This window comes from Rhea americana, unplaced genomic scaffold, assembly GCF_003343005.1.
Source record: "Rhea americana isolate MKP2758 unplaced genomic scaffold, rheAme1 scaffold_184, whole genome shotgun sequence".
Taxonomy (NCBI): Eukaryota; Metazoa; Chordata; class Aves; order Rheiformes; family Rheidae; genus Rhea; species Rhea americana.
The window spans coordinates 974372-990835 of record NW_028185972.1 but is presented as its reverse complement, the minus strand read 5'-3'; the positions used below and the strand labels follow the sequence as shown (position 1 = coordinate 990835).

The 16464-nt window shown below is 35.2% G+C and overlaps 1 protein-coding gene across 1 annotated transcript in view; it reads right to left on the bottom strand.

Moving 5' to 3' along the window:
• POLA1 (DNA polymerase alpha 1, catalytic subunit) overlaps positions 1-16464 on the bottom strand; it is a 214148-nt gene that overhangs the window by 119665 nt on the left and 78019 nt on the right. Inside the window, exons 26-31 of the mRNA XM_085302080.1 lie at positions 14688-14720; positions 13141-13233; positions 9810-10015; positions 8387-8519; positions 6037-6168; positions 2287-2461 (exon numbers count right to left, since the gene is read on the bottom strand). Of these exons, the coding sequence (XP_085158206.1) occupies positions 2287-2461; positions 6037-6168; positions 8387-8519; positions 9810-10015; positions 13141-13233; positions 14688-14720 (772 nt within the window). The remainder of the gene's footprint in view (positions 1-2286; positions 2462-6036; positions 6169-8386; positions 8520-9809; positions 10016-13140; positions 13234-14687; positions 14721-16464) is intronic.

Sequence of the window (16464 nt, the reverse complement as noted above, 5' to 3'; positions counted from 1 at the left end):
TGTTTTAGAGCGATGGGCTCAGACATCTTGTACACTTAAAGCTCTTTTCAATTCCTTTGAGACAAACAAATTTGACTACTTTCCCAACACTGTTTAAAATAAAAGTTATTTTATAACTTAACTGCAACAATTCATGTACAACTCTGATTAAAAGTAGAAGAATAAAATTCTAAATATAATGGAAGTTTTGAAAAAGACCTGACTACCAGCAAACCTGATTTAAATGTTCCCAAGAAAACAAAGGTGGAGAAGGAAGTAACATTTTCATAGCAAGGCAAGGTCAAACTGAATGTATTTCAGAGCTAAGATTTTAATAGATACATAGAAGTTTTCAGATTAACAATTGTATACAACCAATAAACTCTCAGTTGCGTAATACTATTACAGACTAAAAAGTAAATTTTCATTTTGAACTCACTAAAGTGCAAAAGCAGCATAGGCATTTTCAGGTAGTTAATGCTACCAAGTGGCATACAGCTCTTAAGATCTGGGCACTTAATTTAGATGCCTAAAGGGAAATAGTCTTTTACGAAAATCTGACCTGTCGTGAATGAGGAACAAGTCTGAATTCTAGCCTAACTCCACGAAACTAAATCTTTGCAAGAAATCAATTAGCTTCAGAAATCTTAAGTTTTTTACCTAAACAAACTACAAGTTTACCTCTATTTTAAACTGTTTCATCCAGAYCAAGAGCACCTGACTTTTTTGGTTTGACAAGCCCTGTAATCCATTCTGGCATCAATGGAAAGCTGTACACCAAGGCCATGCCACATAGCCTGTGTGTGCAAGTAGGGCTGACACCTCCTCAAAACACCTGGGTTCTTGGGCACAGACAGCAACATCCAGTGCCTCCAAAAAATATCTCTGCCGTCATGCAACTATGTCTGCGCTCGCCCTCCCATCAAAAGCAAAACCCTCCCTCGTTTATTTATTTAACAGTCATCTTGGTATGGAGATGGCAGAAGGTGCACATTACATAAACCATCTTGGGAGATAAGGATCTTTCATGGCAATCACTCTTCTTGAGCAGTAACAAGACAGGAACTTATACTTACACACATTTTAAGTGCAAAAATATGAGCCCACCAAGAGCCAAACCTTTGGCCCAGAAGAAGCATCCTGCCAGATTGCACGCTGCCTGTTAAGTTTTAAATGACCAATCCTTGAGTCTTAGCCAACACCTGTACACAAAATGCTACTGTTTAACTCTTTTTCCAAGCATTCCAAAGTTTCTGAACAAAAGCATTTCTGCAAGTCTGTGCTCTGATGGACATGCACATAGTTTCAAAACAAGAGATTATTAAACTGACACCATGCAACTGTAAATATTTGCTTGYGGGAGAAGACAATCTTGTCAAGAACTCAACAACCAGCAGGCTTAACAACATTTTCCATGTCCATGGGTAACATGATTTTAAAAAGTAAGGCACCAGATTTGGGAAACAGATCACAAAATTTCTGTTCATCAAGAAGATCATGTCTGTTGATGAATCATTTTCAGGGAAGGAACAATACTAAACCACATTACAGACATAGCATGGTATTTTCAGAGAAAGAGCCTGACCCTGAACCATTTAAAAATTTTCAGCATCTATACCTCTCTCTGGAAAAGAAGCCTAAGGAATAGGGAAGATACGGWGACACTAAGAGTTGGGTAGAAAAACTTCCAATTTCTTTGGCATTCTCTTAAAAAGAAAAACAATGCTAAGAGCATTTCCATGCTGCTCACTTGAATAAACACCAGTTGAATAAAAACTGGTAATTCCATGGCCACTAGCAAAAGTTACTTTTTTATAGCACTTCCTTTCTCTCGCTCTCTCTCTCTCTTTTTTTGTCGGGGTGGGAGTGGTGCCTACCCCATATGGAGAAAGGAAGACCATTACACTAAGGCTTTTATGTTTTCTAGCAGGTCAATTCTAGAAATAAAAACTCTTCTCTTACCTTCTACTAAAAATCTGTACCCTTTCATTGTAAGTATGATTGTTTTCTCTCTGGGAARATACTAGAGACTGCATACTCCAGGACTAAATGGTACTTCAGTAACTTAAGAAAATTTGTGAACAGTATTTTTTTCAAACTCTGGATAAGGTCTATAAGGTTAAGTTTATCTTAATAAGCACCTTCTGAAAAGTTATTCTGCTAAACTTACAATCCAAGCTTCTTTCTATAGATTGTGTAACACATGTTATCCTTCATTCTAGAAGGATTTTTGTTAAGAAACATGCATTAAAGCTTTTCACTTTGTCTCTTGGAACTCTTTAAATAAACTTAATTTAGAATACTTACCTAACCATGTTGCAATAAGAACAGAATCAATTCCCTCTATAGGCTCACATATTCTAGCGACTACTGGATGTATTTGCTGTGATAGATAGTACTGAGTATCAATACTAAGATTGTCTTGTTTTTGCAACTGTTCAGGAGCATATGCTCGCTGGCTGGCACTCAGATTTGATCCATCCTAAGAAAGAAGACACGCAGAAAACAAAATGTGAAAAAAGTAAAATCCACATTCARTCTATATGAAGGATTAGGCTTCAAGTATCATGTATTATATTAACGCAAAGTTGTTACACAGTTGCTCTCTTTTGGTTGATTTATTATGCATCGAATACATAGTATTAAATAGTAGTATTAATAGTAGTAAAAAAATTGCATTACTGTTGCTGGCATCGACTAGCAAGTTCAAGAATGTAAATCCAGCTTGTATTATTGCAGCCTACATGTGCAAATCAGTAAGAGCAGACAGAGTAAACAGTCCCATCTGTCAATTCTGAAATGCACAATGAAAACACATTGTAACTATCAGCCCAGCTAAAAATATGCACAAGGCAGGCATTTTGGATTCACTCTGTATTAAACATTATCATTTTATACAACAAGCAAATTCCAAGTCCTGGATATCAAAACTGTATCTGTTTTCCGAGGAAACTGATATTCTTAGATTCTATATAGAAACAAATAAAATGGACAGTCAAAGAGAGAGGACTAGCAGTCATCGGCATCCAAATAAATGACAGAGACAATATTATCAATTTGACAGAGTGAAAATACTGAAAGAAACACTTGGTGACCTCATGAGGCAAAAGAGGAACATGACTCCAAGGCTCAGAGTGTACACTAAATTCTTCTCCAATAGAAAGAGGAAGATGAAGAGAAAATAATTCAATTTGGTAAGGTGATATTTAAAATGAAAATAGTGTTAACGAAGGAATTAAGTTTCAGCTCTAAGCAGACTGCATTCTTCTGGAAAATATAACCCATTAAATCTGTACAGTATTATTCCCAGTCCACAACTACACTAGGAAATTTTATTTTCAATGTTTCTCAAAATTTAAAAGTGGTAGCTTAACAAGCATTCAGTGATAGAAGTAAACATTTACTGGGGGATAGGGTGGGAGTGAGAAGTATTAAAATCAATTTTTCCCTAAGTATAGTCTTCTTTTTTGCCTTTTTTAAAAGCAAAATAAAAAACTCATATGCATTAGCATGTAACACCTTCATTTTTCAGTTAAGACAAGAAACTGGCTTCAATAGGGTCAGCAACCACGGACTGAAAATCCATCGTTAATAAAGACAGACTGCATGCCATTGGTCCCTCCTACTCCTTTCATACAACTTAGTATTCAGAACGAAATTAATTTAGGACTATTCAGCTCAACCAGCTGCTTTGCAAAAATAATTGTAATGCAATTCCTTCAGCTTCCTTCTTTCAACAAGTACATTCTTCTCTTGTATTGTGTTACTGCTCAGCCATACCCATTGCCTAGCTCTCCTAAGTCTCGGCAGTTTCTTCATGCCAAGCTAAAAACTCCAGATTAAATAAAAAACCCAATACATTTCAGTTTTTAAAGATGAAGGAGCTGAAGGAAACAGTGGTCCACTACAGATGTTACCAAGTCCATCAGTCTGGCATAAAAGATCTTTGGTCCATCAAATCCACCCTACACCTATCTTTTACAGCAAATTCAAACTACAGTATATATTTTTGAGCTAATGATACATCAAATCGCTCATATCTGTACTTATTACTAAGTTGTGCATGTTTCAAAAAATGCTTTTAAAAGTTAAAAGACAGTAATATCAACATCCAAAAATCAAGCAGCAGAATTTTCAGAATATTCATGACTTTATTCTTCTGAGCATCTCTCTGCTGTGAAACAGCAGATAGTGTGGTTGCATGTATTCTACATATGTCATCTGTGTTCTTTTCCATTCCTTTAATGCACGCAATAGACAGTGCTGGCTAAGGAAGAATGCTAAATACTTCCCATCTTTATCAGCAAAACTTAGCCTGACTCCCTTTAAACAGGCATGGACACAGTAAATTAGTTTCAGGCCTTTTTTTAAAAAAAAAATATTAAGCAGATGATCAAACACATGGTATGATGACTGAGAACATAGCACTGATATTGAAYGAAACTAAAAGGCTTCTTGACTTTACCATAACAAATGCATTTTCCAGGACAAGCAAAGTTTACCAACAGAGAAGTTTGTAGGAAAAAAAGCTATCTCACCAAAGCTTCATTTAACTGGAAAGCAACCACAGAGTCATTCCACAACAGTTCCCTACAGAGCTTCATCAGATGAACATACCAGCAGAGAGAAAGTAAGCTGGTTTGATAAATGGAAACTACTGCTGACAAAAAGAACTTGCCATCAAAAAAGYAAACCCAGAACCTTTTCCAAGTAGTTCTACATGGTTCTAAGTGAGCTTTTATCAACTGGATGGCAGAAACTTTCCTGGGGAGTTTATACTCCTTGAATTTAAACTTTCCTTCAGTTTATATTCAGATCAGAGTGAAGTAATGTGTGGAAATAAACAGTCAGCTCATCAATAATGAAAAGGAGAATATGTTAAAGGATAGTAAGATATGCAACTTTGTGCTGTGAGTTATGCTTCTTGCAGTAGATGGGTGCTGCAATCCTTTCCCACTTACAGGTAGTGTGGCACATTCCTTCCTCTCAAYCACACTTCCAAAACACATTTATACCATGCTCATAACTGCATTTCTTGAACATCTTCTAGCAGATTAATTTCAGAGTGAAACAATGTGACTAAATATCAGCCTTGGACTCTTCTCTCAAGACTCAGAGTACATTCAATGCAGTTATATTTAAGGGGTTTCTTGTTGGGATTTTTTGGGAGTGGGAGGAGCGGTATCTAGATAAGGGGCTACTGACTGAATTCTATTCTGATCTAGTTTACATTTAGGGAGAAGAAAATCAAACGAAAAGCTCCAAGGCTATCATGCTGAATACCTACCAACAGAACATGAATCAGTAACACGGGGTTGTAGCTAAGRACAGTTTTCAGATGTACAAACAAGCAAGTGCCAGTAAAATTTGTAAAACTGTTGTAAATCCATATTTGACATTGACACAGTATTGTACTTACAAAATACACCAAATTTGTGGGCAAAGAAACACTCAAAAACTGGCAATGGTGCAAAAAAAATGGAAAACACCTCAATGCAAGAGGTACAGAGAAAAGCAACCACTTCTTCCAACTGTCTAAGACAACATCATTTACCCAAGTTTTAAAAGCATTCACAAGATATTAAAAAACCTGAAAACAGAAAGTTCCTCAAATTCCCCAGTCTAACAGACAGAAGTACTGTCAAAGCCAATGATTTGGAATTGGAAATACACACACTGGAAATAACAATGACACTATATAATCACGAAATAGCTTTCCAAGAATGACAGTTTCTTCACCACCAGAACTTTTCTTCTTAAAAATTAAGATCAGATGTTTTCTTTAAAAATAATTTCCCGTTCCAAAAATAAATTAATTCAGGGAAATTTTTATCAACTACTCTATGAGAATGAATGGTTAGATAGGCCAAGCTGATCACAATGATCCCTTCTGGTCCTGTAAAACTGTCACGAATATAGAAAGCCGACTATTTCAAAATACAGCATAATCTCACTGCAAAGGTATGTCAAAACATTTTTTAAAGGAGTTGAGTTGCCTTTCTTTGCCATCTCTCAAAACAATACCTAGTATTTAGCTATAAATAAACACATTTTTACCTGACAAATGATATATGACACTGTATCTCCTGCCTTCACCTTTCGGCCTCCTTGAGAGTTTATCCACATGGCAACATGCACATGTGGCAAGCTCTTTTTGTCAGGATAATCCTGTGGATCTTTTGTCAATGCCTAAGAGATGAAAGGAGAAAACAGAAAAATAACTTAGGAAGAAGTATTTTATAACTCAGAACAGTAGAAGACAAAATTACATAGTTGCTGTCTTCATCCAGCTACTATTCGCCAGTATATTTGCAATATGACAAAAATAAGATACAGACATTGTAATAAATGCATTTCCCATACATTAACTCCTAGTTACCAGTCCTTACTCTTTAAATATTATTATTAATAAAACGAGAGGATGCTTTTCCAATTACTGAAAAATTGTCACAATAAAACTGTAGACTGTAACAAAAAAACATGATAGGCTGTAACAGTTACAGATAGATTGTAACTGTTTTAAATTACAATCAACTGAAGCTAGAAATACTATGTAAAATATAAAAATATATCCAGAGATTACCTCCCCTTATCTCTGCACAATTTCAGGTCATGAAGTAGATCTGAATATCAAGTAATTAAGTGTATTTAACAAGTTGTGTAGCAAGAGGATACATCTGGATTTAAAGATTTCCATATATTCCATATACTGAGATTTCACATTGAATTATTTCATTTCCATTCAGCAAAATGCTATTTTAAAATATTCATCATCATTCCAATTCTTAAAGAAACCCCTATATATTCAATAGTGAAATACATAATTTTAGTATTTCTGTAGTAATAAAACACAGGCATATTCAGCATTTAAAATGAAGACTATTCCATATGTATGTTTTGCTGAGATACTAAGTACTGTTAGAATATTTACACTCAGAACAGTCTTTAAGAAATGGATGACAAAATTTTTAAATAAGCCACAAAAGTCACTAATTACTCTGACACTGGTAATGACAATCTGMAAATATTTCTTAATTGAATCATCAATGCAGTCTTAAAGAACAGACAGAAGGCTGGGCCGCAATATAAAGAGGCTTTGGATGGAAAAAAATTATGAAAAATCTCTTCAATTAGAAGAGTGAGAGGGTCACATAGTATACACTTTACTTATGAAACACTCCTTAGTTAGTTGGGGGGGTAGAATTAAAGACCAAAATATTGGTTTCATTGAGGTTTCATTGAAAATTAACTGAAAATGGAATCTTGTTTGCTAAAGCTTCTGTAGATGAAGCAGAACCAACCAAAAAAAAAAAAAAAAGAAAAAACAAATGACTCTCTTCCATTGTTCACTGTACTCTTCAGTTTTAGTATTCAAAACAAAGAATATAAAATAAAGATTTGGTAGAAAACTTTTCCTGAAAAATAAAATGTGAGCTATYAAATAATTATTAAAGTACAAAAATCAATGAGGAAGAGAGCAGGAGGGGATGAGATACAAAGTTAGTACTCTGAGAAAGCAGGACTGGCCTCCAGTTCCACAAGCTATCTTTACTTTTATTGTAAGATCTTTGCAGTATGGTCCATGCTACTCAGTATCAAATGAACTAAAATGCTGGACTGGATGGTTTTAGGCACTGTCAGAACAGAAATGATTAAATTTATTTTCRCTAGGATTACATAAAGTCAAGCCAATGCATAAAACAATACTGAACTGGCACCCAGGAGTAAACATCCACAAAAGAGGAAAACAGTATAAATGTAATAAAAATATTGCTTAGAATAGCAGAAGAAGGAGAGGTCTTTTTGTAAAAATACTTTTAATCAAACAAGAAATAAACCTCTTTCATAAGGAACAATAAGCACACAGAAAAAAAGATGAAGCTCTATGAAGAGCTGAAGATTGCTAAAGACGACCTTCCAGATGTGAACATAACAATTAATATATGTGCAAATTATGCTTTCTTTTTGAAAGAGAGATTCACTTATTATATTAGATGCCAAATCAATCATTTGGTTCTAACAGATCAGTCTCCATACTTTGCCCAGCTACCACACAAACTCACCCTATCAGGATTCAGAGCTCAAATGGTTGAAACTGAATAGGCCCAAATTGAAACTATTTGCCACTTATCCACTGYTGATATTTCATGGTTAAACATATTCGATCAGCAGTCAATATATTTAGGAACACTACAGCTTTTCCAGGGCTGTTGTTCCTAGATCACTGATTAAATAAAGATACACGAAAAAGTCCTAGGGATATCTTCAAACATTCAAGGAAATTGTTGATGACTAATTTTCTTTTGCCTGAATTCAGTGCAAGAATAAACAAACAAAACACCACACATCTTTAAATACAGTTAATTTTGCAAATAGCAAGACTAGGGGAAAGGAATAAGCCATTTACCTTGTTTATTTCAAACTGATTTGTTGGGATCTGGCCACTGATCACATTTTCTCCAATTTCTATAAGCCGCCTTTGAATATTTTCCACAATTATGTCTCGGGGCTGATCAGAAAGAATCTGACCAATTACATAGCTGTAAAAAGAGTACAGAAATACGATAAGCTCAGAAGATGCAGAAAATGAAATCATTACAAAATCATCAGTCTCTATAAATTAAAGAAAAAAATCTAAGGATGAAACCTAATCCAAAAGTTATAAAAATCTGCCAGGATATTTCATGTTGTGCTTAATTTCTTTTTAATCAAAAATAAATGACTGCAAATAGTTCTAATACTACACAATAACTTGGAATTGATTAATCCAACCGGTTTTTAATTTTTGCTCTTGTGCCATTTATTATTGCACAGCAGGTAYCTAAGATTTAAAGGAGAATGGGGGAGGAGGAGGATATAAAGTTAAAGTAAGCAAAGCCTTGCCTATTTCTGTAAAATGTGGTTGGAAGGTCTGCCAGCTGCAGAAGAGTTAGTCACTAAAGAACACTCTCAAACATTTGTATAGCTTTAATTACTAATACATTCCTAACTTGGAAAAATTTGCTTCTATTATGATGCATCTTTTCTTAGAAAATGCAAATCTTTTAAGAACAGTAAGCAAGCGTGTGCTGTATTATTGCAAATGTAAAGAAGTATCCATTTTCGGATACATTTGGATCACAATTCATTTAAGTTAAACTTCATAGAGGCTGCATGTAATATAAATTTAGTCAGCCTCCAGATGACCACCTCTCCACTCACTCCAGTTTTTTTTCACTAGTGCAATATCTCTATTGAAATGAAGTATGAAAATCTTCTGTGCAGTGATAATTAATGAAATGATCATCAATCCAGTATACTATCATAGTAATAAATTATCACAAAAATCTTGTTTGAAAAATAGAGAAAAGGTCTTTGGGGAAGGGATCTTTTTCTCTCTTGCAGTCTTCAGAACACACCCCGTGTGCTATCATTTTACTAGAGGATGCGCAGAGCTGACCACTAGATTCTTCATCCATCTCTGAAAAATCCAGATCTATGACTCCAAACACTGACAGAATCTATCAATCTCACAAGACTCCAGCTCTGGTCTATTAAACTGTGCATATAAAATTGCTAAAACATAAATGTCAAGCTTACAAGGAAGATACAAAAACAGATAGTGAAATTAGAAGCATTTGGACTTCTACAAGTGTAATTTGTTAACAATGTCAAAATGTAATTTTTAACATCTCCTATAAAAATCAGTTAAGATACTCCAAAACTGACGTTAGCTACCAACCTATACTGTTCATGTAACAGCCACATGATAGCCAATTTTTATGAAGAGTGTACTGTTTAAAAGTCATGGAGACTGCAAGAAAAAAGGACAACACCACAAAGAAACTCACTTTCCAGTTTCTTTTGCAAGATCACACCAGTCTCTTCGAACTATGTCCAATCCTTTCAGTTCCTGTTTAGTTACGTATTTCCCATCTCCTACTGGTTCCACCACCAGAGCAGCATATTTTTTCTTCTTCAACAGTAGTAAGGACTTAAAGACTCCATCAATATCAATCTCCAGCAACTTATAGAGCTTGTTCACTTCGCTTTTGATCTGTGAATGCATGAGCATTAAAATCAATTACAGTATCTTAATAATTATGGACACATTTAACTTTCATCAAGAAGGTTATCTTTCTGAAGTTTAAAACAAGTAACACTATACACCGTGTGTTTCCATATGTATTTTAAAGGTTCAGTAGACGTCATTAACAGCGAAATAAAGCACACAGTAAGTATAAACTACTTTTAAAGTTAAGGTTCTCCCTTCGGGTTCTTAAGAATTTATGGTATGGTATATATATCCAATTCTCTAACAAAGTTGACCATAGTGGACAAATATGGGACTGAATAGGACCTTGCAGATCACTGACTCCAGCCCATTTTGCCAGGGCAGCTATTTTATCTAGCCTCTTACATAACTCAAGCAAATGTGGGATTTCAGAGTATGGATCCACTGGTCACTTACACAGAATACTGTGATTGCTTTATAAAAAAAACTTGCAATTCTTTACAAAGCAAACTTACAATGGCACTTTCTTCCAGGGGACAAAGTGAACTACACACCCAGCTCTAGGCTGTCATTGTATGTCGAGGAAGAAATGTGCTCACGCATGCAAGTGTTTAGTTATACTCTGCCCCACAACATGCCTACATTTTCTATAGCCTGATTTCTGAGAGGAAGTCGCTATTTCTCTATGCACAGGCTATGTCTTATCCACATACAAAAGCTTGGAATGACACTCCAAATATCATCAGTGCCAAATGTAAAGCTGCTACACCTTTTTTACTTTTACTCTAAAAACACAGAAGTATAACATCTCAAAATTGCATGTAGCTTAAACAACAAACTTCTGTTCCAGTACACGATGTCCCACCTACTGGCTTGACTAAAAGTTCCCTACCTCCATTTTTCTTTCTTCATATATTTTTATTTTAATTTCCTCTACAGAACATCTTCCTACTGCTCAATGCTCCTTTTCCTGTCCTCTGACTTCCTCCTGTCTTCACATGCTCTACTCCTAACTTTCTTTTCTCTAACATTTTACTTCCCTCTTGACTTCAATATTAAATATCCTTATTCATTCTTACTCATTTGTTACACCCAGTTCTCTTTTCACAGACCACCAACTACGAATTATCCTCTTCTTCCACCTTGAGGTTTTCTATAAATTTAAATTCTTCACTCATCGACTGCACGCCCTCGTCAAGACAAAAGCAGTATTTGCAGCATAAAATATCACTGTTTTTTTTAGTCTAGCTTTGGGTCCACTTTACCAGTTTATACCAAAAATCTTCCTTATGAATTTTCTTTATGTATACACATCTTAGACTTCAATTTTCTCAGTTATACCTTCATTTTTCCTATTACACGAACCTGCACTTCTAACAATCTGTGTGTATCCTTATTTATCTATTTATTTATTTTTCTCTCTTGTACATTTTAAATTGTAAAGGACATCATTAGGACACCTATTTTGCAAAGAGGTTCATATTCAGTTCATAAAACAAGAACAACCAAGACAATTCCACTAAACATTTTTCCTGTTTGTTAAACTTTTCCCAATATTTATATCATAGTAACAAAGAGCTTAAGAATGGTACCAATACAGKACTGAACATATTGGCAAATTTGATTCAGAAAGGTGCATGGAAAACATGAAATAGACAAAATTCTGCCGAGCAATGACCAAAAGGAGCATATAAATATATAAATATCTGTGGGGGGGAGGGAAAAAAACACAATGACAACTAGAAATCTGTAAGACCAGACATCAATAGATGGGAAAATACAGGCAGAAGTTTTCAGAATTCAGAAGATGAGAGAACTCTTCCCAAGAGAAGAAAATTAGTTTCTTGGGGGAAACTGGATTTAAGCCTATAAATCCATACCTCTTTGTTAGAATAGAGGTACGTACACAGCTCTCACAGTAGTTTGCATTGCATTTGTGTACCTTCTGTACTATCATGAACACAAAGTAAAAAGTCCTCATCTCTTTGTGTCTGAAATCTTAGCAAGGAAATTAAAATTTAATAAATAGCTACATTTCTTAGTGTGTCTTCCTCATCAACAGATACAATTCTTTTTGTATCAGAAAACTGTTTTATGACTGATGCAAAGTGTTGAAACCTAAACAACAGAAATATTTGTTTAGAAGTCGCTTGTTACTTTTTAAAGACGAAACAAACAAGAACTACAAGAAGTACTTTTTATGCCAAAGAAACAAAGATTATTGAGATCTACATCTTTCACAGCTGCAATACTAGGTTGGACTGTGTGCTTACTTAGACATAAGAAGTTTATTCACTTTTAAAAAACAGTGAGTACACAATATTAAAATATATTAATCAGAAGGTCATGCCCTTTTAACAGATGCAGTGTGAGATAYAGAAGTATATGGGATAAAAAAATCTCAATATTTGACTCAGACAAATCACTAAGCAGGTGACAAGCTAAAAAACCTATCCATTCTCTCAGCAAACTTCAACAAAGTCAGGACTGTTTAAACCTATACCTTAAAATTGCATGTCTTTTGTACAATATTCTACCGAAAAAACCTTTTAGCATCTTTTTCTGTTTCCCATAGCTCTCATCTTTATCCAGATTTCTTCTATCTTTCAAAAAATAACTTTCTTCACATCTTTTCTTTAAAATATACCTAAACACATCTCACTTTTCTTCCACAACATACGGGAGCCACAGACTTCCCATTCTCAGCTGCCATTTGTTGATCAACATATTTCATCCTTTTTTGGTACGTTATGGAAAATTAACATTTAAACTTACCGCTAGAAATTTGGTGGCAACTATAGTGTAATCTACACTACATAACCAAATAGAACTAAACTGATAGATACCTGAAATGTTAAAACAAAGATAATTAACACCCAAACTGTATGCACATTGTAATCTGAAGGTACAATTCCTCTGTGTTAGTTTTACTTTGTCTTATCAAGTATTCAGATATTATCCTCCTGATAATTTAGGAACAGCGAAGTTGCTCTTTATACAATGAAGTTCTTTATTAAATTTTATATATTTTATATATTTTTATATACATAGAGTTCCAAGTAGTTATATATATCTCTTTCAAAACCTTCTGCTCCATTTCTCCCCTTCCACATAGCATTACAACATAGACCTGAAGGAAAGCTTTAGGAAAAAAAAAAAATCCTTACCTTGTTCCCCAACTTGAAGACCTCATCCAAATTGGTGCTATTTGTATTTATCATAATGGAATCTGTGTCTCCATAAATCACTTCAAGGTTCATCTAAATGAAACAAACTGCTTTGTAAAACACAATCAAAAAATCTCCATCTTTTTAAAGTCTCACCTCATTTTCAAAATTCAGTCTAGAAGTTCAATGTCCATATATTATCTCTTAAATACTAAAAATTGGAAAAAACATGAAGTAGGTTTTTACTGAAAAGTCTGTATATTTCACTGAGACAGATATCTGAGTTTAAAAAGAATAATGAAATGTAAAACATCAGTACATTAAAAACACACTCTTTACTTGCATACAAATTAAAATGCATACATATTATAAAACGTTTATTAAAGAACACCAGAAAAATATATCTGTGGATAATTCTAGTCTTCAAAAACAATAGGATTGGAACCCTAATCACTAATAATTTTGGACTGCTGGGACACAAGAAGTGCACTTGGAAGACGATTGTTGGACATGTTCAGACTACTCTGRGAAGACATTTAGTCAACGTGCTTGAAAGATAATGCTACTGCCAACTATCCCATTGCAGCCACCATATGATGCTACTGCAAAAAAGAAAAAAAAAACATAAAAAATATTTTCATGCAGCTTACTATTTCCATCTTCTCTCTCCCGCTCTTTTCTTCTGCTTTAATCCAGTTTTCTGTGTTAGTCCTATCCTGGCTAACAGACCTTGCATGGAGCCTTCTCCAGAAGTATCTAGCTACTATGACCCACTTGTTTTTTATCTCCAGACTGAGCTATGAACGGTTACATCAAAAGATGAACATAAACACCTCTTTGGTTCCTTGTCCCTGACTGGCACTTCGGTCTTCATATTAGCTYGCACTCTGATTCTAGTAACAATTTAAAGTCCATCTTAAAAAAGACTGTGCGCAAATACTAACAAGACTTTCTATTCGTAACCAAGAGTGACTACCATAATACTATGGGATAATGCAGCAAACTCCAGACAAAGTGAATCACATAAAAGCTTGGATATGTATGGAAGGCATAGCAAGGAGAAAGGTGAAAAGAGAAAGGTCACCAAAGTATCAACAGATGCATCCTATGACATCATATTAACTTGAAAAATGAAAACTGGATGTCTTCAGTGRTGGAGAATCAACGCAGCTGCAAAAATTTTATGGCTATGACCATGTTAAAATCCATATAGTCAAAAATCATCACATGACAGAGTTTAAAGGATGCCAAAAGAATAAACCATAATAAAACACTAGAACACAGTGTAGCAGGCCTATGAGTAAACTCTAATTAGCACTGTTGCTAATTTGCTTGCAACAGTCGCACATAGGCTTCAAGCAGGGGCTAGATCATATCTGTGCTAGGAAAAGAAAAAGCTGTAATCCATTAGGAAGGATTACGTTTGTAAASCAGGCATCCTAAGAAGTGACTTCAGGTCTGTTTGGGTTACAATTCTCCTAGAATAAATAAAGTTCACCAGGTGTGCTCTTTAAGGGTGGTTGTGTAATAAAAATGCTCAGCATTACCTTTTGCACCATCTCCTTGGTATGCATCAAAATCTGAAATGGAAAAAAAAAGATTACTGTATGATATAATTACAATCTAACACACGCAAACATATCCATTAGGTTGCCTACTCCAAATGCTCTCACCTTTCAAAACAAAGCAAGCCACCTCTCTTCTGGCAACACGTAGTCACCTCAATACCTCTATTACATGCGTGAAATATCACCTGACCTTGTATTAATGCTATTATTAACTCCCCTAAAACAAGATTAAGACAAATCTCAAAATTGCATATACATACCTTCTGCAGTAGGAAAAACACAACACTGAATCAAATGCTCAAATGAAATCTGATTAGGAAGTTCCAGAATTAAGACTCTCACACTAATTTAGGTCAGCCTCCTTCTCCATATACACTATCTTGATGCAATTGTCTTGATATAATGGAGCTATTCCTTCCCAAAGTCCTGTCTCATTCAGTACAGCCAGGATAGCACTCACTTAACAAGAACCTACTTAAAAGTYTGATTATCCTTCCAATGGTCTCAAAATGCAGACTCAATAAAAGGAAAGCAGTGACCTTACCCCTCCCCTTAAAGTTTTTGTAGGCGCCCCAGCTAGTATTACGTTGATTCTGGAATTTCTCCCTGCAATTTTTTTCTTCTCTATGCACGTTGCATGTCATGCAATACAAGACAGGTTTGCAATACACTGTCTCCAGGACCCTGTGGATCTACCAGAGGAAAAAAATAAAATAAGATAAAATAAAAAGGGCCTATAGTATGTTTGTTTTAAATTATGTATTATGTAACATCCTATAGGATAGATCCTATAGTAAGACTATATATAGAAATGTTTTAGAAGTGACCTTAACACTGATGTTTTCTAGCTTTAGAATGTTTGACTCAATCTTCCCTTAACAGGACTATGTGAATAAAAAACAAAATTAAATTCTCTTCACACAAAGACAAYACACTGGATTGACAACACTGCTAGTATCATCAGAGTTCAACTTTCCCACCTACTTCACGAACTGCTTTTGCCATAACTGGTTAACCAAGAGGGTTTGACCACATTATTGTGACTACACCAGAGTAAGCAATCCTGGATCATGTTTAAATCAGCTAACCTGGATACTGTAAAAGTTCACCTGCAGCAAAATGGAGCACAGAACAGACCAGCCTTAAATACTCACCCAGCTTCTTAAGCAGCTGTGCAAACTTCACCCCTAGCTGTTGCAGCTATCTATTTCTCTTTATCAAGCTAGTTCCACTTTGTCTGCACTACAGCTCTGTGACTTCAGACCATACATTTTTCCTCCCCTTTCTGCTACACTGACCAGCATTAGAGCAACAGCCTACTCACATGAAGTCTCCATAGCTATCTATGAAATTCAGAGAATTTCTGTTCAGAGAATTCAGCGAACTTGGGATGCACTGTTGGTTGGAGAACAAGCCTTGTTACACACAGATTTCTCTTCCCAATTTGACAGAACATCTGCCTCCAACCTCTATACTCCACTAGCTCCTTGTCCCAGTTCTGATTTCCCYAGTGAGTCAATCTCCAACTACAGTCTTCAAGTTTCCACTTCCAGTCCTCACCTCTCCTGCCTAATAAACTCCACGATCACCACCTTTGCCCCTTGTTTTCTTGATCTCACACTTCTCTTCTCCCTCTTCCAAATCTTCCCAGTTTCCAGTACTTATTCTCGATTCCTCCATTCTACTGTTGGTCTGCCCCATTCTCTCTTCCATGAGCCCTCTTTCTGCCAACAGCCATTTACCCAGCCATGTTTCC